The following is a 24002-nucleotide window of genomic DNA, read 5'->3' as shown; positions in this document are numbered from 1 at the left end:
CACAAGCCAAGTGTCCAAGTTGACAAAAGACCCACTTCAGGCATAATATCAACTTTTGAATGATGAGAATTTCCTTAGGATATTTTTTTGAATTAATGAAATGCTCTGACACAACGTTGTAAATCATTGGTTCAAAGATGGAATGTATGTATGTATATATTAGTGAATTATTAATATGATGTGGAGTCTGTGCAGGGCTTATCAAAATTCAAGTATGTGCATCTGACCTCCCGGATATTATAATTTCTGCATCTGGCAGCCTACAGGGTCCACTACTCCTCCCTCACCATCTTGCTGCACCAACTCTCCTCTGGCTCTTGTGCCAGAGCTTCAGAATTCATAATCAATCATGGAGACTTCACTGAGACTTCCCAGAAAACAAAGTTTCTAATAAATTATCCATTTTTTTGAAAAAATGCCTCCTTTCAGTACAAGATGCTACTGAAAGAGGATTTTAAAGAGAGATTAGAGAAATATTCAAGTGAAAAACCTTTGAATTTAGAATGTCATGAATTTTGACTACTCATGAATGATCTTGTTATATCAAACTTTACTTATACTTCTCTTCTGACAGGAGACCACTCAACGTTTTGGAGGACTGGTTCATTTCTGTCTAAGTTATGAAGGGTATGTGCATGTGCACAAACAAATTGAGTTTACAATAGAAAGCGTGTTACAACTTAAACTATGGAAATCGAATCATAGAAATATAGGACTGGAAGGGACCTCGATAGCTCGTCTAGCCCAGTCCCCCACACTGAGGAAGAACTAAGTATTATCTAGACCATCCGTGACAGTTTGTCTAACTTGTTCTTAAAAACCTCCATGACAGAGATTCCGCAACCTCCCTAGGTAATTTGTTCCAGTGCTTCACTATCCTTACAGTTAGGAAGTTTTCTCTAATATCTAACCTAAATCTCCCTTGCTGCAATTTAAGCCCATTACTTTCTGTACTGTCCTCAGTGGATAAGGAGAACAATTTATCACCTTCCTCTTACCTTATCACCTTTTACATAGTTGAAGACTGCTATCAGGTCCCCCCTCAGTCTTCTCTTCTCCAGACTAAACAAACCCAATTTTTTCAGTCTTTTCTCGTAGGTCATGTTTTCTAGAGCTTTCATCTTTTTTGTTGCTCTCCTCTAGACTTTCTCCCATTTGTCCACATCTTTCCTGAATACAACTCCCAGACCGGGACACAATACTCCAGCTGAGGCCTTATCATTACTGAGTAGAGTGGAATAATTACTTGTAATGTCTTGCTTACAATACTATTGCTAATACATCTCAAAATGATGTTCACTTTTTTTGCAATAGTATTACACTGTTGACTCATATTTAGTTTGTGATTCGCTGTAACCCACACACCCTCTTCTGCTGTATCCCTCTTAGGAGTGTAAGAACTTAGGGAGGAAAAGTGCTAGACAAAAGTGACAATCAGTGGTGTTTCTTTCTTTACACGCAACCCTATAAAAAAAGGTATAATGTGTAAGACAGCTATGTCCGGAAAGGGCAAGTTATTGTAATGCTTTCTGACTTAGGTCCAGCATATCTAAATAACCATCTAGAAGTAGGTGAACAATGCAAGTTTAAGAATGCGTGTCTGTAATGTATTTAAGATGTGTCTACCATAGTACTAGCTTACCAACCAGACAGTCTAGCCGCTCTCAGTTTTAAAGTCTGTTCACATTAGTAATTTACATATCTGCAGCCTTAGCTTTACCATTTTTCACCTAAGACTTAGGATCTCAGTTTAGGTCCCAACTGCTGGTGATATTAGAACATCAGAACGACCATGCTGGGTCCATCTATCCTAGTATCCTGTATTCCGACAGTGGCCAATGCCAAGTGCCCCAGAGGGAATGAACAGAACAGGTAATCATCACGTGATCTATCCCTGTCACCCATTCCCAGCTTCTGGCAAACAGACTAGGGACACCATCCCTGCCCATCCTGGCTAATAGCCATTGATGCACCTATCCTCCATGAATGTATCTAGTTCTTTTTTGAACCCCGTTATAGTCACAACATCCTCTGGCAAGGAGTTCCACAGACTGACTGTGCGTTGTGTGAAAAAATACTTCCTTTTGTTTGTTCTAAACCTGCTGCCTATTAATTTCATTTGGTGACCCCTAGTTCTTGTGTTAGGAGAAGGAGTAAATAACACTTCCTTATTTACTTTCTCCACATCAGTCCTGATTTTATAGATATCTATCATATCCCCCCTTAGTCTCTTTTCCAAGCTGAAAAGTCCCAGTCCTATTAATCTCTCCTCATACAGCAGCCGTTTTCATACCCCTAATAATTTTGAGATGGGGCGACCACATGCTGCATTCAAGATGTCGGCGAGGATTTATAAAGGATTTATAAAGAGGCAATATGGTATTTTCTGTGTGATCTATCCCGGTCTTAATGATTCCCAACATTTTTTTCACTTTGACTGCCGCAGCGCATGGAGTGGATGTTTTCAGAGGATAGCAGCCTCCAAGATCTTTCTTGAGTGGTCACAGCTACTTTAGACCCCATCATTTTATATGTATAGTTTGGATTATGTTTTCCAATGTGCATTACTTTGCATTTATCAAAATTGAATTTCATCTGCCATTTTGTTGTCCAGTCACGAAGTTTTGAGAGTTCCTTTGCAAAGAGCTACAAGTCTGCCTGGGACTTAAATATCTTGAGTAGTTTTGTATCATCTGCAAATTTTGCCACCTCACTTTTTACCCCTTTTTCCAGGTCATTTATGAATATGTTGAATAGGACTGGTCCCAGTACAGACCCCTGGGGAACACCACTATTTACCTTTCTCCATTCTGAAAACTGACCATTTATTCCTACTCTTTGTTTCCTATCTTTTAACCAGTTACCAATCCATGAGAGAACCTTCCCTCTTATCCCATGATAGCTTACTTTGCTTAAGAGCCTTTGGTAAGGGACCTTGTCAACGGCTTTCTGAAAATCTAAGTACACTAGATCCATTGGATCCCCCTTGTCCACATTCTTGTTGACCCCCTCAAAGAATTCTAGTAGATTGGTGAGGCATGATTTCCCTTTACTAAAACCTTGTTCACTCTTTCCCTACAGATTATGTTCATCTATGTGTCTGACAATTTTGTTCTTTACAACAGTTTCAACCAGTTTGCCCGGTTTCGAAGTCAGGCTTACGGTAATTGCCCATGGTTTACCTTTGTTCATTTGTTGCTCACCTTTGGAGCCCTTTTTAGAAACTGGCACCACATTAGCTATCCTCCAGTCATTTGGTACAGAAGCGGATTTAAATGATAGGTTACAGATGACACTGTTTCTTTTATTATTGAACAATATATGTCTAACATCTCAAAGTTACTAGCACTTATTCTTGGGATAGCTAGAAATGAAAACACAATCCTAAAAGATTTTCACTAGCTTGAAAACTAGAACATATGCTTTGTGGATACTGTAGCTCCAGGGCCTATTTCATCAGCAGGGGAGTCTATTTCCAATCATAGAAACTACTGAAAATCATAAAAGGGTTTCAGTATTACTGCATACTGTACATAACTGTTAAAGTATTCAGTCGGAATTAAGATTAGGAAGGATTTTTTAAAAGTCAGTTTCTTTGTTGCAATATTCTCTCCCTACATTAAGTTTGGAGCTTGTGTTATTCAGCACACTGTACTATCAATATTTTCTCCATGCTAACAAAATTTCAGAGCAATCCTCAGGAACCTTACCTACAAATGCTCCCAATTTATACTGACAGCTCATCTGGAATAAACCTTTATTACTATTATGTATTGAAACACCACAAGATTTTGAAACTAATCTTCTGAACACTTTCTCTTGTCCCTCTCCCTTCCCACCTCCTCACCCCACATGCTCTCACATCGAATTGATTTTTATTTGATGGTTGCCTTTGCCAGCTTCACATATAACTATTTCATTGTGTCCTTTAGATTATTATTCCTACAGCATATTCTTCTTTACCATGGTTTACCTTTGTTCATTTGTTGCTCATATTTGCTATCTACTGAGAAATTTCAGTGAACAAAGTCTCTGAGTACACTTCAAGTTAGTTTGGCTTCTAATTTTAGGCACTATGCAGTTATTGGTGAAAATGGATCAAAATTACTTTAATTTTTTAAATTATATTAATAGTGTTTTAAAAAATCAACACATTTCACTCAACATTTTTTTACCTGTAACAACACACACATTATTTTTATATTTTTCTGCATGAAACCCTGTCTCTTAGGATCTTTTGTGCTGTTATATGCAAAAAGTTCTAAAATACTGTAATATCTAATGCACCGATTTTTATTAATACCATATATAAGAAACTTGTGCAACTTGTCTAAAACACTGCTTTCTCCCTAAATACTCTCTTCTTAGTCACTATTGGCTTCTTTATTATGCTTCCTGGCTTAGTGGATAGGAAAAGCAGTAGACATGATTAAGTTTACGTTTTAGTCAGAAGTATTTTTAGTAAAAGTAATGGACAGGTCACGAACAGTAAACAAAAATGTGCAACCCATGACCTGTCCATGACTTGTCCCTCTTTTGAGGAGGGTGAAGGCACCAATCTACCGCCCTGATGTGGCATCCTGGAAGGTATGCTGCCTGCCGGGGGCCCGTATCTGAGACGTTATGGAGGGATTGTCAAGGATCATCCAGCCCTCTGACTACTACTCCATGCTACTCATCCATGTGGGCACCAATGATACTGCGAGGTATGACCCTCAGCAGATCAGAAGTGACTACAGGGCTCAGAGTAAGGGAGAAGGAGTTGGGAGCAAAGGTGGTGTTCTCTTCGATCCTTCCGGTCAAGGGTAAGGGCCTGCAGGTGAATGCCTGGCTGCAAAGATGGTGTCACCAGGAAGGCTTCAGCTTCCTTGACCACAGGATGCTGTTCCAGGAAGACGGACTGCTTCCGGGAAGGGGAAGAGCATATTTGGATACAGACTAGTTAAACTAGTGAGGAGGGATTTAAATTAGGTTTGAAGAGGGCAGGTGACCAAAGCCCACAGGTAAGTCAAAAACATGGAGAACTGGGAGAAGGGTCGGAATTTGGTGGGGGGAGCATTGGCTGTTATAGCAGGGATAAAGGAGAGACAAGACAGAACTGCGGGGGGAGGAGGGAAATCAAATCAGTATCTTAGATGTCTATACTAATGCGAGAACTATGGGGATTAAGACCACCTAACCAGGAAGAAGAGATAGATGAGGCTTTTTTTTAAACAACTAACAAAATCATCCAAAGCACAGGACTTGGTGGTGATGGGGGACTTCAACTACTCAGACATCTGTTGGGAAAACAACACAGCAAAGCACAGATTACCCAACAAGTTCATGGAATGTATTGGAGACAATTTTTTATTTCAGAAGGTAGAAAAAGCAACTAAGAGAGGCAATTCCAGATTTGATTTTGACAAAATAGGGAGGAACTGGTTGAGAATTTGAAAGTGGAAGGCAGCTTGGGCAAAAGTGATAATGAAATGGTAGAGTCCATGATTCTAAGGAATGGTAGGAGGGAGAACAGCACAATAAAGACAATGGCTTTCAAGAAGGCAGACTTTAGCAAACTCAGGGAATTGGTAGGTAAGATCCCATGGGAAGCAAACAGTTGGCAGTTTTTCAAAGAGACATTAAAGCCACAAGAGCAAACAATCCCACTATGTAGGAAAGATAAGAAGTATGGCAAGAGACCACCCTGCCTTAGCCAGGCGATCTTCAATGATCTAAAAATCAAAAGAGTCATACAAAAAGTGAAAACTAGGTCAAATTACAAAGGATGAATATAAAACAAACCACACTAATATGCAGGGACAAAATTAGAAAGGCCAAGGCACAAAATAAGCTCAAACTAGACAGAGACGAAGGACATAAAGGACATTCTACAAGAAGCAAGAGGAAGACCAAGGACAGGGTAAGCCCATTACTCAATGAGGGGGGGAAAAGAAGAACAGAGAATGTGGAAATAGCAGAGGTGCTTAATGACTTCTTTGCTTCGGTTTTCACCAAGAAGGTTGGTGGTGATTGGACATCTAACATAGCGAATGCCAATGAAAATGAGGTAGGATCAGAGGCTAACATAGGGAAAGAACAGTTAAAAATTACTTAGACAAATAAGATGTCTTCAAGTCAGGGCATGATGAAATGCATCCTAGAATACTTAAGGAGCTGACTGAGAGGATACCCAAGCCATGAGCGATTATCTTTGAAAAGTTATGGAAGATGGGAGAGATTCCAGAAGACTGGAAAAGGGCAAATATTGTGCCAATCTATAAAAAGGGAGAAAAGGATAACCTGGGAATAACACCAGTCAGCTTAACTTCTGTACCCAAAAAGATAATGGAGCAAATAATTAAGCAAGCAATTTGCAAACCTCTAGAAGATAATAAGGTGATAAGTAATAGTGTGGATTTGTCAAGAACAAATCGTGTCAAACCAACCTGATACCTTTCTTTGACAGGGTAACAAGCCTTCTGGATGGGGGGGGGGGGGAAGCAGTAGACATGGTATATCCTGACTTTAGTAAAGCTTTTGATACTGTCTCGCATGACCTTCCCTAATTTGTTTGTGAGAAATACAACCTAGATGGAGTTACTATAAGGTGGGTACAAAAATGGTTAGAAACCAGTTCCCAGAGAGTAGTTATCAGTGGTTCATAGTCATGCTGGAAGGGCACAATGAGTGGGGACCCGCAGGGATCAGTTCTGGGTCTGGTCTGTTCAATATCTTCATCAATTATTTAGATAATGGCATAGAGAGTACACTTATAACGTTTGCAGATGACACCAAGCTGGGAGGGGTTGCAAGTCCTTTGGAGGTTAGGATTAAAATTCAAAATGATCTGGACAAACGGGAGAAATGGTCTGAAGTAAATAGGATTAAATTCAATTAGGGAAAATGCAAAGTACTCCATTTAGGAAGGAACAATCAGTTGCACACATACAAAATGGGAAATGACTGCCTAGGAAGGAGTACTGAGGAAAGGGATCTGGGGATCATAGTGTACCACAAGCTATGTGTGAGTCAACAGTGTAACACTGTTTCAAACAAAAGCAAACATTCTGGGATGTATAAGCAGGAGTGTCATAAGCAAGACAAGAAGGAATTCTTCTGCTCTACTCCGCACTAATTAGGCCTCAGCTGGAGTATTGTGTCCAGTTCTGGGTGCCACGTTTCAGGAAAGATGTGGATAAACTGGAGAAAGTCCAGAGAAGAGCAACAAAAATGATTAAAGGTCTAGAAAACATGGCCTATGAGGGAAGACTGAAAAAACTGGGTTTGTTTAGTCTGGAAAAGAGAAGACTGAGAGGGGACATGATAACAGTTTGCAAGTATATAAAAAGCTGTTACAAGGAGGGAGAAGAATTGTTTTTCTGAGCCTCTGAGGCTAGGACAAGAAGCAATGGGTTTAAATTGCAGCAAGGGAGGGTTAGGTTGGACATTAGGAAAAGCTTCCTGTCAGGGTGGTTAAGCACTGGAATAAATTGCCTAGGGAGGTTGTGGAGTCATCATTGGAGATTTTTGAGAGCTGGTTGGACAAACATCTGTCAGGAATGGTCTAGACAATACTTAGTCCTGCCGTGAGTACCACTAGATGACCTCTCGAGATCCCTTCCAGTCATATGATTCTATATACCCCTGACTAAGTCTTGGGTGCTCTGCAGAAGGGGGCAAGCCCGGGGGCACTGTGGGTGCTCTGTGCACCAGTGGGGTGGCCCAGGGACACTAGGGCCACCCAGAAGATTCCGGAGGCCTGGGGTCTTCGGCGGCGGGGGGCCCCCGCTTCGGCAGTAATTCGGAGGCAGGGGGTCCTTCTGCTCCAGTACCCGCCGCTGAAGTGCCCCGAAGACCTGCGACGGGGGCCCCCCGCCGCCGAATTACCACCGAAGCGGGACCTGCCGCCTAAGTGCAGCCGGGTCTTTGGCGGTAATTCGGCGGCAGGGGGTCCTTCCGCCCCGGAGCGGAAGGACCCCCCGCCAGCGAAGTCCGGGAGCAGAAGCAGCTCTGGGGGCCCGGGCTCCGCGAGAGTTTTCTGGGGCCCCCGGAGCGAGCGAAGGACCCCGCTTCAGGGGCCCAGAAAAACTCTCGTGGGGGCCCCTGCGGGGCCCAGGGCAAATTGCCCCACTTGCCCCCCCACTCTGGGCGGCCCTGAGGGACACTGCGGGAGCTCTGTGGTGGGTGGAAAAGGCTTTTGACACCATCCCATATGACATCATCATAGGCAAACAACGTGATTTAAATAAAATTATTCTACGTTGTATACAAAACTGGTTGAAAGACTGTACTCAGAAAAAATAGTTATCAAAACAGTAGGGGGGGGAATATATAGTAGAATTCCATAGGAGACTGTCCTGGGTCCAGTACATTCATTATTTTCATTAATGACAAAAAAGGGAGAGAGTATGCTTATAAAATTTGCTGATGACACCAACCTGGGAGCACATTAATAGAAGTGTCTGATGTAAGACATAGAAAGTAACTGTCCTGCTCTACTCAGCATTGGTGATGCCTCAGCTGGAGTATTTTGTGAAGTTCTGCGCACCACATGTAAGAAAGATATGGACAAACTGGAGAAAGTGCAGAAAAGAGCAACAAAAATGATAAAACATTTAGAAAACCTGACCTATGCACAAAGGTTAAAAAAATGGGCTTGTTTAGTCTTGAGAAAAGAAGACCAAGGTGGGACCTGATAAAAGTATTTAATATGTTAAGAGCTAGGATAAAGTGACCAATTATTCTCTATGGCCACTGAGGGTAGGACAAGTAGTAATCATCTTAATCTGCAGCCCGGGAGATTTAGATTAGGTACTAGGATACATTTTTTAACTATACGGGTACTTATGCACTGCAATAGGTTTCCGAGGGAGGGTGTGGAATCCCTGTTCCTAGGTTTTTAAGAACAGTTTAGACAAACATCCTGTCACGCGTGGATTCAGATACACTTGCTTCAGTGCAAGGGGCTGGATTAGATGACCTCTTGGGGTCCCTTCCAGCCCTACATTTCCATGATTGACATTTCTCCAATTCACAGCTCTGGTATAATTGTCAACTCTTCTCCCCTCACAGAAAAGTTATAATGCTTCTTCCTCTAATACTCCAAAGCCCACTCATTCCTTTTGTCTACATTACCATAACCCTAGTTCAAGCTGTGATTCTCTCTCACCTCAGCTCCTGGAGCCTGCTCTTCTCATGCACATCCTCTGACTTCCACTTTACTTCACCTTTAATTCATCTACAGTGCTTCCATAAAAATAATTTACCTGGCCCCAAGGCTCTGACCACGTCTAGCACCTCTTCAAATCCATTAACTGGGTTTCCTGTAACTTTATCAGTACTAAACTCTTAGACCTTGATCTCATCATCAATGTACTGTTCTGTTTGAATCAATTATTGTTGTCCCCCTAACAAGGTCCAACTTTCCTGAGTAACTCCCCCTTTGGGTTCATCTCCAAACCTCCTTCCATGCTGTGCTGTGCAGCATAATGTGATTCTACTCTCTCCTCCTTTCAGTCCTTCTTGAAAACACAAGGATGAACCCTATTTGTTCAACCTCGATCCTGTCTTAACCTGTATAACAAGAATTCACATAATAGCTTTGGTACTAACATGACAGGAACCTACTCTTAACATATTCAGTTTCATTGTTTCCCTAACACACTGCCCTTCTCTGTATGATCTATTTAGCTCTGCACACAGCGACTTATCTTCCTCTCTATGAGGATGCAGCATGTTTGGCACTATACAAAAATAACTAGGTAACAAAATAAGAAATGGCTTGGATCCTAGCTAACAAGTGACTATCTCCCTCCCAATAACCTGCTATAACTGTTGAGGTCAGTTGTGGTACTCAGGATAACAGCCCCTAACTTTAGGTACCTGGGACTGGCTGACCAGTTCTCAGTGGCTGGTTCATGACTCAAATTCAGTTCTCCCACTGGTCCACCAGAATCTGAGACTGTTGAGCTTTAGGGTAGAAGACAAGCCATATGTCCTTTCTCAAATGTACAGTATTCTTCTGGGAAAAGGGGAAAACGGGAGTCTGCTGTGATTTTATTTTTGTTAGATTCTTGCAAAAAAAGTAGGAAAAATTGTAGCTGTATTACGCACATGATCTGAAATATGCAATGTGGTACATTTCATTAATCTAGAAAATAAAACTAATATCCACAATAGCTATCGTTTCCCACATCCCGCTGATTAGATTTCTTGAACCATACCTAATTTTTATACACCTCTAACTGAAATGATCTTCTAGAAAAGACAGAATAAGCTTGTCAGTATATCTGACATTGCTATTGAATCTGCCAGCATAAATACTAATGCTCCAACGGTATCTTTAATTCTACACATTTGTATCAGGGCTTGCTCAAGAGACTAATCAATGTTATCCCAGGCCACAAATTGTTATGGCATTATTATAAGAAATATTCCATTTTAATAATATGAGAGAGAAGAATTAAGTGTATGTCACATATTTGTGAATACACTTCAAAAATGTGAAAAAAATACAGACATTGAACAGAACACACACCAAAAGTAGCAAATATAAATATAATTTTCTATACACACACTGTACATCTAAAAAACTCACCCACAACTCTTGAAGGAGGTGCAGCATTATACATGCATAATGAATATCTTCAATACGCAAATTCATCTTTATGAAACAGTGCTGACCATATTACTCACAGGTGGGTAATAATTAATGCTCCTATCAAGTGTACATCAGATCGTCACTAAAGCTGTCACATTCCACTGGTACAACATTCCATTTTTAAACTGTCCTTCAATAAGTCCACTCACTTTTGTAGTCGCTGGTTCCACTAGTCTCTGACGGTGCCGTGTTGAGCTGAAATGGCTCTTCTGAGGCGGCCCTTCCTGACAGTGAATGGAAGACAGGAAGGGAAAAGAAGAGAGAAAAGGGAAGAGGATGGATCGTGGAGGGGATGGAATGAAGGATGGTCAGAGAAGGGAGAGGGAGAGTATTTAACTGAACTGTACTTTCACTATCTTTCTAAGAGCTTTATGAAATATATTCCACAGTTTCATCATATGCGTATCAGAGAAAAATGAAATTATTTTGCTTGTAACCTCATGAGGCTTCTATATATGTATTGTGTATGGACACTTAATGAGATAGCATGAATATAGATGACAAAGATACACACACTGAAGTTACAAAAGCTTTGTCTTGCCATTACCATGTACTTAAACTAGCAAGTAACGTATCATCAATTTTGAAAGTGCACAGAAAAAAAAATCATATGTAACCCAACTCGATCCATATTCTAACTGAAAACTCTGAAATCCCCTTAGTAAAAAAAAACCTCTTTAGATTTACATCCCTCGTACACATTTTTTAGAGCTCCAAAAGATGAATCAACTACATGATATTTTTCAGATTTACACTTAGCAGGTATGAGAGATTCATTCCTTCTTTTGAATGAACGGTTAAGTAGTGGGTTGTAAAAGACAACTGTTCTGGTTTATGGACCAGGATCTGAAGGAACACTCTGTTGGAAGAAATGCAGGTACGTAGTCCAAAATACAGGCACAAAAATTTTCTAGGTCGTTGGCTCACTTGCTTTGTAGACTGATTCCAGAAAAACTCAGCTGTTCGATTGTCAACAGCTGTTGCAGTTTTCATAAGAACAAGTGGAGACTGACTATTGTAACCTTTGGTACCCTATTTTTGCCATTCCTCATGGTCCCCCTTATGGACCATGGTAAATGTGAGAGTGACACCTCATAAAGAGCTGCTTCAACCAAGGGCTCCAGTATAGGCACCATTCTCCTCTAACCGCTTATCATGAGAGTTAAGATGGCTACTTTCCTTTCAGGGACTTTACCTCAACATGCTAACTTAAACTGTCTAAATAAGAAACAAGATTTATTAAGAAGAGAGAGAGAAAAATCAGATTAAAAAAAAACCAAAGGAGGCATGCATACCGTATAATCTGCATCTCTGCAAGAGATAAACTAAGCAAAAGTATCCGGTATTAGCTTCAGTAAAGAAATACAATGTTTTACATTTCAATTAATCACATCCATCTTTGGCAGGTCAGCTTATCAGATCCATATGACATCATCTGTTCTCCCTCTTTCTCCTCTTTATCTAACTCACCGCCCTGATACTCTCTTTTCAGGATTCTTTGAAGTGCCTGGCTCACCATACCAAACCCACCCCAATGAGGTGAAAACCCCAGCAGACTACACCATGGACATTGAATGAATTTTGAATATAGACAAGATTGTATTAGCAAATCTGAATGAACACTTTCAGTTCTCATTTATCTTCACTCTGACACCCTATACATACACCCTCTTGTTCTCTTAATTATGATGATATATCATTTTTATTGTATGGGTATTTGCCTAAGTATGCTCAGTTTGCTTTTAAAGCTATGATTCCAATTCATGTTCAATATTAATTCTACTTTATATCACATATGAATCAGACAAATTTAATCTGTCAAATATAAACAGGAGACTGCAGATGAAAGAGGAATGTGGGAAATGTCCTAATAATATCTTAAACATTTTCCTCTTCTAAAAGATGAAGAAGTGTTCCTGAACCTCTTTGTGAAGTTACAAAATACATCAATTTGACTAAAATAAATCAGATTTTACTGCCCATTAGAATATACCGTAAACTACACATCCACTGGTTCGAAAATTTCCTAGTTATGAAAGGAGTCAAAGTATTACTATGCTAATGATTTTCAATGCTGAATGAACTTAAATGCTAACTTCTGGGCAATATGTTTTTAATATCACAAGCTTTCATCTCTAATATCAGAAAATCCTTTTCTAGAGTACAACAGATTCCCATGCTTTGGGGACAAAAAGGTTAGGAAAACAGTTGTTGGTGTTTTGGATATTAACAATAATGCAATCCCTCCATAAAATGTACTATAAATATTTTATTTAAATAAAAAAAAAAGCTAGACAAAAATTAAATTGAGATGAGAATTGCCATATCTATTATCCAAGATGTGGAATTATAATAATTACCTTCTAGTTCTATCTAAAAAATGATTTTATATGCCATAGGTGAATCCATGTCACCCTTTTCCTGGTCCCAGCTTGATCTCATTAGTCAAGTACGAAGAGGTTGAGTCAGTACCAAAATGGAGGACTTCCAAGGAATATCTAATATCACATTCCGGGGCGCAATCCACACCAGGTTATGTTACCACCTGCCCTGTAACTTTATGTGCCCTCACAATGCTTTGCTGCTATCGCTCCCATATGGGCAGCTCATAGGCACCGACTTCTACTGCTCGACCCCTCTCTGCCCTTGACCCTGCCCTGACTCCACCCCAGCCCTGCCCCCCCTCCACCCCCATTCCCCAAAGTCCCCACCCCAACTGCACCCCCTTCCTGCCCCTATTCTGACTCCTTCCCCAAATCCCCGGCCTGGCCCTGCCTCTTCCCCACCTCCTCTCCTGAGCACACCACATGCCCACTCCTCCCCCTTCCCTCCCAGGGCTTGCTACAGCTGTTTGGTGGCAGCAAGCACTGGGAGGTAGATGGAGCGGGGATGAAGTGCACTCAGGGAAGGAGACAGAGGAGGAGGTGAGGTGAGGTGAGGTGGAGCAGGGCGGGGAACTTGGCTGCTGGTGGATGCAGAGCACCCACTCATTTTTCCCCATGGGTACTCCAGCCCCAGAGCACCCACAGAGTCGGCGCCTATGGGGCTGCTCACAAATAGCCCTCCAACATTCTGGCTTCCAGCAGCCTCCGTTACTACTTGCAGAGTGACCCTACCACATTCCCAGTCCCAAATTTCCCCAAAACATGTGCTCTGCTGCCCTCTCCTGGGCAGTTTAGATATTTTAGGTCTGTTGCCCCTATAAGGGGTCAACGTACAACAGCTTGCTCCTTTAATTGACATTACCAAACAATTCAGTTTAAAGAGAACCCTGCATTAGTTTTGATTATGGTAAATAAAACTTGGTTTATGCTTTGGTTACAAGCAGATAGGCTTTACCTGAGTACAAGTATAAGGCATTAAAGTTAGAAATGGTTACAGGAGAAACAAAGATAAAACACTTCATAGTAACTAAACTTAAACAAACTAGACTTGGATCAAGGTGAAATTTTTAATCAAACGTTCCTCACAGCAGGGCTGACCAAATTCTCAGTTCAGAACGCCTCCTTAAGTCCAAAGACTAGTTTCTTTGTCTTCTCAGGAGAGAGAGAGAGAATGAATATATATGTGGGGTGGTTTTGCCCCTCCTTTTTATAGTCCAATCACCCTCTGAAAGGCATTTTCCTGAGGGTTACCCCTAGATAAAGTTCCTTCCAGATGTAAGGATGGAGACATGGCGTCTTGTAGTGAAAGAGGTTCCACATTATGGTTTGTTAAAATGAAAATTGATCTGTTCCTGCCCCACTTCAGTGCCAAAAAATGACCACTTGACCAGTGAATGCCAGTCAACTTTGATGACACCTGGCTAGAGATGTCATCTTGTCCTTTGTCTTTGAAAAACTGGTATATCCACTCCTCAGACTAGTCTGGTAAACACATTTCAGTCATAACTTCATCTTATATTCATAACTTTACATATGAATGTTGTTACATTCATGTCACCATGATATTATTGACCAGAAAGTTATTAGTTTTCAAACAATACCTCACAAGGCATGTTTTGTACAAAAATTATTTCAATAGTGTGTAGGGTGTGACTACAGAGTTGCATGTGGTCACACCTCAGTATTGAGGGAAGTGGTGCTAATTCAGAAGGTGGTACTTTTCCAACTAAGTCAGTATTCAACTACAGCCCCAGACTAGAGCCAGGGGTCGTTTCTGCTGGAGATGAAGTCTGGATGAGATGTAAAACTTGAGCACTGGAGCATTACAAACCTCACAGCACTCTTCAGAAAAGTAGGAGTGTGAACCTGGTGTCCTGACCAAATTCCAATCTAGGCAAGTATATTCTGGAGTATCTAATTTCTCCAAAGTTTCATTTGGATGTGGCATTCCTCTTCCCCCTTCCTAAACACATTGAATAGTAGTACTCAGAACTAAGACAGTTGCTGCACGACATCTCAGCAGTGGCTATATTCTGTAGTGAATAAAGTGAATCCTTACTTACCTCACGCAGATACAGAATTGCTTAGCTAAAACATATGTAAAGTGCTTTGAAAGCCTTGGATAAAAGCTCACGTAGATATGAAAATCATAAAACAGTAACTGACTTCTGCACTGAGGATCACAGTATTAAATACACACTTACAATGAAACTATAAATTAATAGAATTCTAGGATGCTGTAGTTATTTTTGGTCCTCTTACATGAAGGTGAAATTTGTTTTTAATATTAGCTAATCAGGGAGGAGTAGAACTGGTTGTTACTATTAATTCTATGATGTTACACTGAATTCAGAATATGGAAGCTCACCATTTCCTCTGAAGTAATTTTTAAGGTAAATAAAAGTGTTTGAATTCTTTTCTGATTGGGTCACCTATTTTCTAACTGGATCAAATAAATCCTTAACATAAAAAAAACAAGATTCACAAACAGGTTTTTTGTTTGTTTGTTTTTTGGGGAGGGTTTTTTTTGTTTGTTTTTTTTCCCAGTTACAAGCAAGAAAGAAAAAATGGCAGGACAGCCTTAATTAGTACTCTTATGAATTTAATCAACTGTGGTAATGAAGGAACTGTACTTTTACACCAAAAAGTAAGTTTAAAAAAAATCCAAAATCCAGTCTAAACCTAGGTCACCAGCTGAGTTTGGCACTCTTTAGTTGTTAGACATGAAAATCCTGACATCCAGAATAAAACTCAATAAATGTAACTTCCATGCTCTGTATAATTTTGACCTACTACAATGTATTTATTTGGTGCTCACTTTTCTTATAGGTGCCAGTTGCAGGCAAAAGATTGCTTATTATTGCTCTGAAATGGTTTGTACAAAGTCAGGTTTCTGGGTAAACTATAGGATTCAGCTATCTATGAATACTATGAATAATAATACCTCAGGGAAACAGATTCAGCAGCCGTTCTGCCACTATATATGGCATAATATTAGACTCCGGCTTTGGTATATTATAAATTCACATTGCTCCCCATTATCTTTAATTTTCTATTTGGAAAGAAAAACTCCTGCATGCACCCTGCCTGAGTGCACGCCTCATTCAGACCCCAGCTACATACCCAATAGCCTGATTTTTATATATGGTCCTGGATTCCAGGTTCTGAAAAGAGCCTATATGAAGGCCACAGGGTCATTATATAAAATGCATTATAATGTATATTCTGGGCAATAAATACCCATAGTTTACGCTTACCTAGAACAATGCATATAAATATTTCTAAGGATTTTGCAAACAAATTTATTTTACATTGTGAGATAATTTCGACTTATTCGCACCAATTTACAGACAGGAAACATAAGCACAGATGTCTTGTCCAAGGTCACAAACGATATTTGTGGCAAAACTGGGAATAGAACCCAGATAGAAGGAGAAAAGACAGGGATTACATAATTAAGAACATACAATTGCTTTTGTTGCTACTACACATGTTCTTCAGGGTAACTTTTTAATGACTTATTAACAAGGGAGGACTAGAACACACGAAATGATAGTTTTCTGGAGAAACTTGAAGGAGTAGATGAAGTAGCCATGGTAGATCAGATCAAGATGTAGGGTATGGGGAAGGACTGAAGAAAGTTCAAGACCGAATAAGAAAAAGAAAAAAATGTGGTTAGTTGTGCAATTTGAAAGGAAGGATATTGTCAGGATAGTCAATGTTAGGATCAGAGCAAGCAGCAGAAGTAGAAGTATTATTAAGTTCCATCTTTAACATTTGAACTGCAAAGCTCTCTCTCAAATGCACACATTACCTTTAGTGTTGTATAATTGTAGAATCATAGAAATGAAAGACTAGAAGGGACCTTGAGAGTTAATCTAGACTACCCTCTGCGCTGAGGCAGACCCAAGCATATCTAGACCATCCCCAACAGGTGATTCTAACATAGTGGACCACAAGCTAAATATGAGTCAACAGTGTAACACTGTTGCAAAAAAGGAGAACATCATTCTGGGATGTATTAGCAGGAGTGTTGTAACCAAGGCACAAGAAGTAAAGCAAGATGTGGCTAAATTGGAGATGTGGATAAACTGGAGAAAGTCCAGAGAAGAGCAGCAAAAATGATCAAAGGTCTAGAAAACATGACCTATGAGGGAAGATTGAAAAAAATTGGGCTTGTTTAGTCTGGAGAAGACTGAGCGGTCACATGATAACAGTTTTCAAGTACATAAAAGGTTGTTACAAGGAGGAGGGAGAAAAATTGTTCTTGTTAACCTCTGAGAATTAAATTGCAGCAAGGGAGGTTTAGGTTGGACATTAAGAAAAATTTCCCGTCAGGGTGGTTAAGCACTGAAATAAATTGCCTAGGGAGGTTGTAGAATCTCCATCATTGGAGATTTTTAAAAGCAGGTTAGACAAACACCTGTCACAGATGGTCTAGATAATACTTAGTCCTGCCATGAGTGCAGAGGACTAGACTAGACGACCTGTTGAGATCCCTTCCAGGCCTATGATTCTCTGAAACCCATCTAAACTGAGAGTTAGAATGAAAATGACGACAGAGTGGCTATAGTTAAACACTAGTGTCATTGTAACAAAACATGCCAACTGTTGGATATTTTGTCTGATAAAAAGTTACACTCTAGGACAAGCATCAGTAGAAAACTTTAATTCCCTAAATGATTAATCCCCTGTTTATTCTACACAAGGTTCCTTGGCAAACCCTATACTGCAAATGGATTGTTTGTTACATCCTAAAGTCTAAAACCAGGCAATGTTATTTTTTGCCTGACAAATCTTATCTTGATACTATTATAAAAATGACTGCCATTTGAAACTGTTTTTGCATGTTGTCAGTACATTTCCACACTGATTGTCTAAATACCTTGTGGAATACAAAGGAGGTGGGGCAGGGGGAGTAAGTACAGGAGAGTGGGTGAGAAGAGTACAAATACACAAAAAATGAAAATCTGAATAAATTAAAAATAAAAAGACATCTTCCACAGTAAAAGTGAAGATACTCTCACATACGCAGAATGTGCTAATCTTAGTCAGATTTGTCTCTAAAACCTTAAACCCGAAATAAATCCTGTAGAATTCAGTAAATACTCAAAGTTTATCTTTGAACAAGGCTTCTCTCAATTTTAGCAACATTTTATACTTTAGATTCCATCAATTCTAACAATGCAACACAACCCCACTAACATTAGTCTTCACCTGTAACACACTATAGTCAGTATTAATTAATGCGAATGACACTAAGTCAAGTTTCTCTGTAGCTGGAGAGGGCATGCCTAGAGAGACCATTTCCTACACAACAGAGAGCAGTGGTACAGACTTTTAATTCTCTGCAAATGTAAAAATGCTCCTTCCCAACTGTGTGGGAGCTCTCCACAAGCCTTATCATCTCTCCCATTCATTAGCAGGAGCAGCCCAGATATTCAAGGCCCAGCAGTGAAATCAGGTGCTGGGGATTTTTGCACTCCCAATCACCCATAAGTCAATGGTAATGTTTTCACCTGCAGAACAGGTTTTAACCAGGGTTTTGGAAAATCTGACATAGTTAGTCCTCAGCTAAACTTGCAGTTAAACAGTGTTCACTTCACTAGCTGCTGGTGCAATAACGTCTGGTCTACATTTTAATTTTACGGTATAATTTTGGCAGGGGTGTCATTTTTTTACTGAAGCAGTTATATTAGCATAAAACATGAAAGTGGTATAATTGTATCCCCTTCCCACATGGAAGTAGCTACACCAATACAATGCACCTTTATACTGATAACTGCATCCAAAACATGAGGGCTGTACCACTTTAAACCATACCAGGTATAGTTAAAGCAGTACAGTCTTCTAGGGCAGGGGCGGGCAAACTTTTTGGACTGAGGGCTGCATTGGGTTTTGTAAATTGTATGGAGGGCCCGTTTAGGGACAGGGTCGTGGCCTGGCCCCCACCTCCTATCTGCCCCCCCGGGACTCATGCCCCATCCAACCCCCCCATTCCCTGATGGTCCCACTGAGACTCCTGCCCCCATTCAACCCTGTTTCCCCCCGGCCACCATCCACACCCCACCCCTTAACCACCACCCTGAACTCCCCTGCCCTCTATCCAACCCCCCCTGCTCCCCGCTTGGAGCACCAGTGGTTGGCGGCGCTATAGCTGCGCCACCTGGCTGGAGCTGGGCCATGCTGCCGCCACCACCACCACACAGCACAGAGCACTGGGTCAGGCCAGGCTCTGCAGCTGTGCTGCCTCAGGAGCTCACAGCCCCACTGCCCAGAGCATTGCGCCAGCGGCGGAGCAAGCAAGCTGAGGCTGTGGGGGAGGGGGGACAGCAGGGGAGGGGCCGGGGGACACCCTCCTGGGCCAGGAGCTTGGGAACCGGCGGGGACGGTCCCGTGGGCTGTAGTTTTCCCACCCCTGTTCTAGGGTACACAAGACCTAACAGTTAATTTTGCTACTGTAGGGGCCAGAGTAAACAGGAGGAGGGGCAATGGCAATTCCATTGGCAGGCACTATTTAAACACCTATCAGGTATGTGATAAATTCCAAAGTAGGAGCACAATAGAAGGAAACATTACTATACAAGGGGAGTAAATTGAAAAACATTGCAGCAATTAGGCCCTGTCACTGGGTGGCTGGTCTCTTAAGTCAGGTTGGGCCAGCCCGACCTGTGATCAATCAAATAGGGATCAGACGATAGCTTGAAGGTCATCTGATCCTTGAAAAAGCCAGCAAAACCAGAGCTCAGTTGCTGGGGAAAGTTGTAGGAAGCAGGCTGGCTCCTGCAGGAATCCCTGAGTTGGGGAAAGAGGACAGTTCATATATACACTCAGAGGGTACATCTACACTATGATGAAAAAGCACAGCCTCAGAGCCTGGGTCAACTGAATCTGGCTCAGGCTGCAGGGCTAAAAATTGCAATGCAGAAGTCAGAGAGGTAATCTATCTGTTCGTAACCATCTGAAGTAAGAGGTCACAGCAGTATTCTACACGGCTGGAGGCAGAGGAGAATGGGCAGGCTAAAAAGAAGAGGACTGGGAGGAATTCAAATCAATATCAGGTTCTCTGCATGGAAACTTTGGAAGATACCTCTAAAGAGCCAGCAGGTCCAAAGGAAGTATGAGAAACATGTGGATGGGCAGCTCAGCCCAACTTGTAAGAAAAATCAAGCTTGCTCATAAACAGTTCTCCAACTGTCCAGGGAAAACAGACAATCCTTGTTGGAGATTCAATACTCAGAAGAATTGAAAGAATGTTCTACAAGGGAGAGGAAAACAACAGGACAGTGTGCTGCCTTCCATGAACCAAGACATGAGACCTCACTCTAAGATTGGACAGTCTTCTGAAGTTGATAGGCAAGGATCCACTGGTGATGGTTCATATCAGTACTAATGACACTGCATCCTGGGATATCTTGCAGATACAGTTTATGGCTTCAAGGAACTCGAAAGCGTGCTAAAGAAGAAGAATGTCCAAGCAATCCTCTCTGAGATCCTTCCTGTCCCACAACTGAAGGAAGACAGAAGGCAGAAGATTCTGGAAGTGAACTGCTGGCTATGTAAGTGATGGAGGGTTTTGGTTTTGTAGAAAATTGATCCACCTTCTATGGAGAGAGAGCTGTATAGTATGGACAGCATCCACCTCAGGAGAAGGGGGACCAATCTCCTTGGGGCCAGGCTGGCTACAATAGTCAGGTGGGGATTAAATAGCAAAAGGGGAGGGTAAAAAGAGGGAATATATGAGCACGCAGCACAAAATTGGGATGTTGAGAACAACACTAATTAAGAAATTAAAGGGCATGAAGAGAAGAAATTCTTCAACTGCCCAATGTTAGGAGCCTGGGAAGCAAACAAGAGGAATTGGAATTGCTCCTTTATGAGCATAAATTCATTCTAATTGGTACTACTGAAACCTGATGGGATGAGTCCCATGACTGGAATGTTAAAATCAATGGTTATAACCTATTTAGGAATGATTGAGTAGGCAAAAGGGGAAAGGGGTGACCCTCTGTCAAAAATGGCATTACCTGTTTTCAAGTCACTGATAACTTGGAAGAAAATGATTTTGAATACTTATGGATCAATGTCTTAATAGATAAAGCACAAGATGGGGTACTGGTTGGTGTCTGCTACAGAACACCAAAACACACTAGCAAACAGAATGACCACCTACATAGGCACCTATCTATAAAGTGTAGGAAGAAAACCTGTCATCATGGAGAGCTTCAATTTGAGTGACATGCTGGAGGTTTCATACTGCCAGTATAAAAACATTCTTGGAATTTCTAAACATTATAAATGGCAATTTTCTAACATAAGAAGCATTGCAGCCAACACAGATAAAGAGGAGCTTATCACAGAACTAAAATTAATGTAGCTTACATAAAAGTGATAACAAGTGTTCACATTTATAATATGCAAACAGAATGAAGTCCAGACTAGTAATATATATACACTTGGTGCTTTAATACAGCCAATTTCACAATGCTGAAAACAATTATGAGCCAAATCAGCTGGGAGGAAGAATTTAATCAGAGAAATGTGAATGATAATTGGGAATAATTTTAGAATACCTTACTAGATGCTCCTATCCCACAATTGAGGAAGAAGGCTGTGGTGGTTAAAAAGACTGACCCGGTATAGAGAGGGAAGTGAAGGCAGCTGTTAAAAAAAAGGTTTTTAATGAAAGAAAGGGGATATTGACAGTAATGAATATAAATCAGAAGTTAGGAATTGCAGAAAATTGGCAAAAGAGGCCACAGGACACAAGGAGAAATCCATGGCCAGCAGAGTTAAGGACCATAAGGAGATTTTTAAAAATATATTGGGGGGGGGACGACTGCCAATGGTATCAGTCCATCACTAGATGGAAATGGTAGAATTATCAATAATAATGCAGAAAAGGCAGAAATATTCAATAAATATTTCTGTCCTGTATAGTCTGATACAGTATCATCATATGGTGGTGGTAACATTCTTTCCATGCCATTAGTATTGCTAGAGGATGTTAAACAGACTCTACTAAAGTTAGACAATTTTAAATCAGCTGGTCCAGATAACTTGCATCCAAGAGTTTAAAAAAAAAACTGGCTGAGGAGTTCTCTGGACTGTTAATGTTGAATTTCATTAAGTCATGGAGCACTCGGGAAGTTCCAGAAGACTGGAAGAAGGCTAATGATGTGCTAATTTTTAGAAATTATACACGGGATGACCCAGCCTGACATTATCAATCCCAGGCAAGATAATGGAGCACCTGATACGGGACTCAAAGAATTAAAGGAAGGTAATGTAATTAATGCAAATCATAGTTAATAATGTTGACATAGTATACTTAGACTTTTGTAAGCCATTTGAATTGGTACCACATGACATTTTGATTAAAAACTAGAAAGATATAAAGTTAACATGGCACACACTAAATGGATTAAAACTGGCTAGCTGATAGGTCTCAAAGTGTAATTGTCAATTGGGAATTGTCAGTGAGCGGGGTGTGTTTCTACTAGGATCCCGCAAGAATTGGTTCTTGGGCCTATACTATTCAACATATTGTATCAACAACCTGAAAGAAAAACAAACAAAATCATCACTGATATATTTTGCAGATGGCACACAAATTTGGGTAGTGGTAAACAATGAAGACAGGTCTTTGATTCAGAATGAGCTGGATTGCTTGGTAAACTGGCACAAGCAAACAATATGCATTTTAATATGGTTAAATGTAAATCTATGCATCTAGGAATAAAGAACGTAGGACATACTTTCAGAATGGGGGATTCTATCCTGGGAAGCAGTGATTTGGGGGTTGTGGTGGATAATCAGCTGAACAGGAGTGTGACGTTTGAGTAGGAATAGAAAGCTTATTTTACATCTGCATTTGTCACTCATGTGACCATTGCTGGAATACTGTGTCCAGTTCTGATGCTCACAATTCAAGAAGATTGTTGATTAATCATTCTTGTGGATCTTCTCTGAACCCTCTCCAATATAAGGATTAGAAAAAGTGCTTCAGGAGCTCAACCTATTTAGCTTAGAGAGAAAAAGTTACAAAGCTGGCTTTCTTTCCTACTTGTGCTTCAACAGATTTGTAAAGTAAATTCCAGATACAGGATGAATCAGTTAAATCTGTGCAACCCCACTGAATGCACTTAAAGGGTGCGACACTGGGGTTCTAAATGAGGACAGCGGAATTACACGAATGTATGTCACCCGCTGCACAGTGTGCATTACAAGTCTCCTTTTATACCCAATCCCAAAGTGAGAGTCTGTCATAGCCCTTAGATACAGAGTCAGCTCATTTAGTTAAACAACTCCTGCTTAGCTCTGGAAGCCTTCAGTTCAATCCCAAGTGTGGTAGTTAGAAAAAATTGTGAAGGGAACACATTTGATATGGAAGTCATAGACAAACAACCTGAAGCTTTGACACATCATTTAAACAGAGACAAAATTCAGCTTCACTCTCGAGACAAAAAATAGAGGATTCAAATTCCCTCCCTCCCACCCCCCACAAGTTAAAATTTAAGGAAGTCTGTCACAAGTTAATATGGTGGTCATGCTACACTTGTGTTTTACTGAAGAGAAATAAGCAGACAACAGTTTTCACCCTCCCTTATAGCCTGTTATTCTTACTTATTCATACTACAAAAATAGAGCTGTTCAAAGAAACATTAATGAAACCATATTCCGTCAGAACATGCAGTTCCACTGAAATTAAAAAGCTTCATGAAATCAGGTCTTCACTTTTCTCAGAAAACTGAGAAAGAGTTCCAACAATGTCAAAATATCCCATTTTGACATTTTTTGGAAGGAAATGTTTTTATTTGTTTTTAAATGACTTCATTTTGAATTTTATTATATAATGCAACAAATATAAAACAAAAAGTTGAATCAAAATGAAATGTTTTGATTAACCCCCTAAATATTTGTAGGAGGTGATTTTCCTTCAGAGAATTCCAAGATGTTTAGTATTTGCTCTGATT

At 40.5% G+C, this 24002-nt stretch overlaps 1 protein-coding gene across 4 annotated transcripts in view; it reads right to left on the bottom strand.

The window, feature by feature from the left end:
* MAST4 (microtubule associated serine/threonine kinase family member 4) overlaps positions 1-24002 on the bottom strand; it is a 419070-nt gene that overhangs the window by 218031 nt on the left and 177037 nt on the right. For 3 of the 4 annotated variants that reach the window (XM_039543759.1, XM_039543760.1, XM_039543762.1), the window contains exon 4: positions 10792-10866. The exons of the other annotated variant lie outside the window; for it this stretch is intronic. In XM_039543759.1, the coding sequence (XP_039399693.1) occupies positions 10792-10866 (75 nt within the window). The remainder of the gene's footprint in view (positions 1-10791; positions 10867-24002) is intronic. 4 annotated transcript variants of the gene reach the window in all.

The sequence above is a fragment of the Mauremys reevesii genome, linkage group 6, assembly GCF_016161935.1.
Source record: "Mauremys reevesii isolate NIE-2019 linkage group 6, ASM1616193v1, whole genome shotgun sequence".
Taxonomy (NCBI): Eukaryota; Metazoa; Chordata; order Testudines; family Geoemydidae; genus Mauremys; species Mauremys reevesii.
This window is presented reverse-complemented; position numbering and strand designations above follow the sequence as displayed.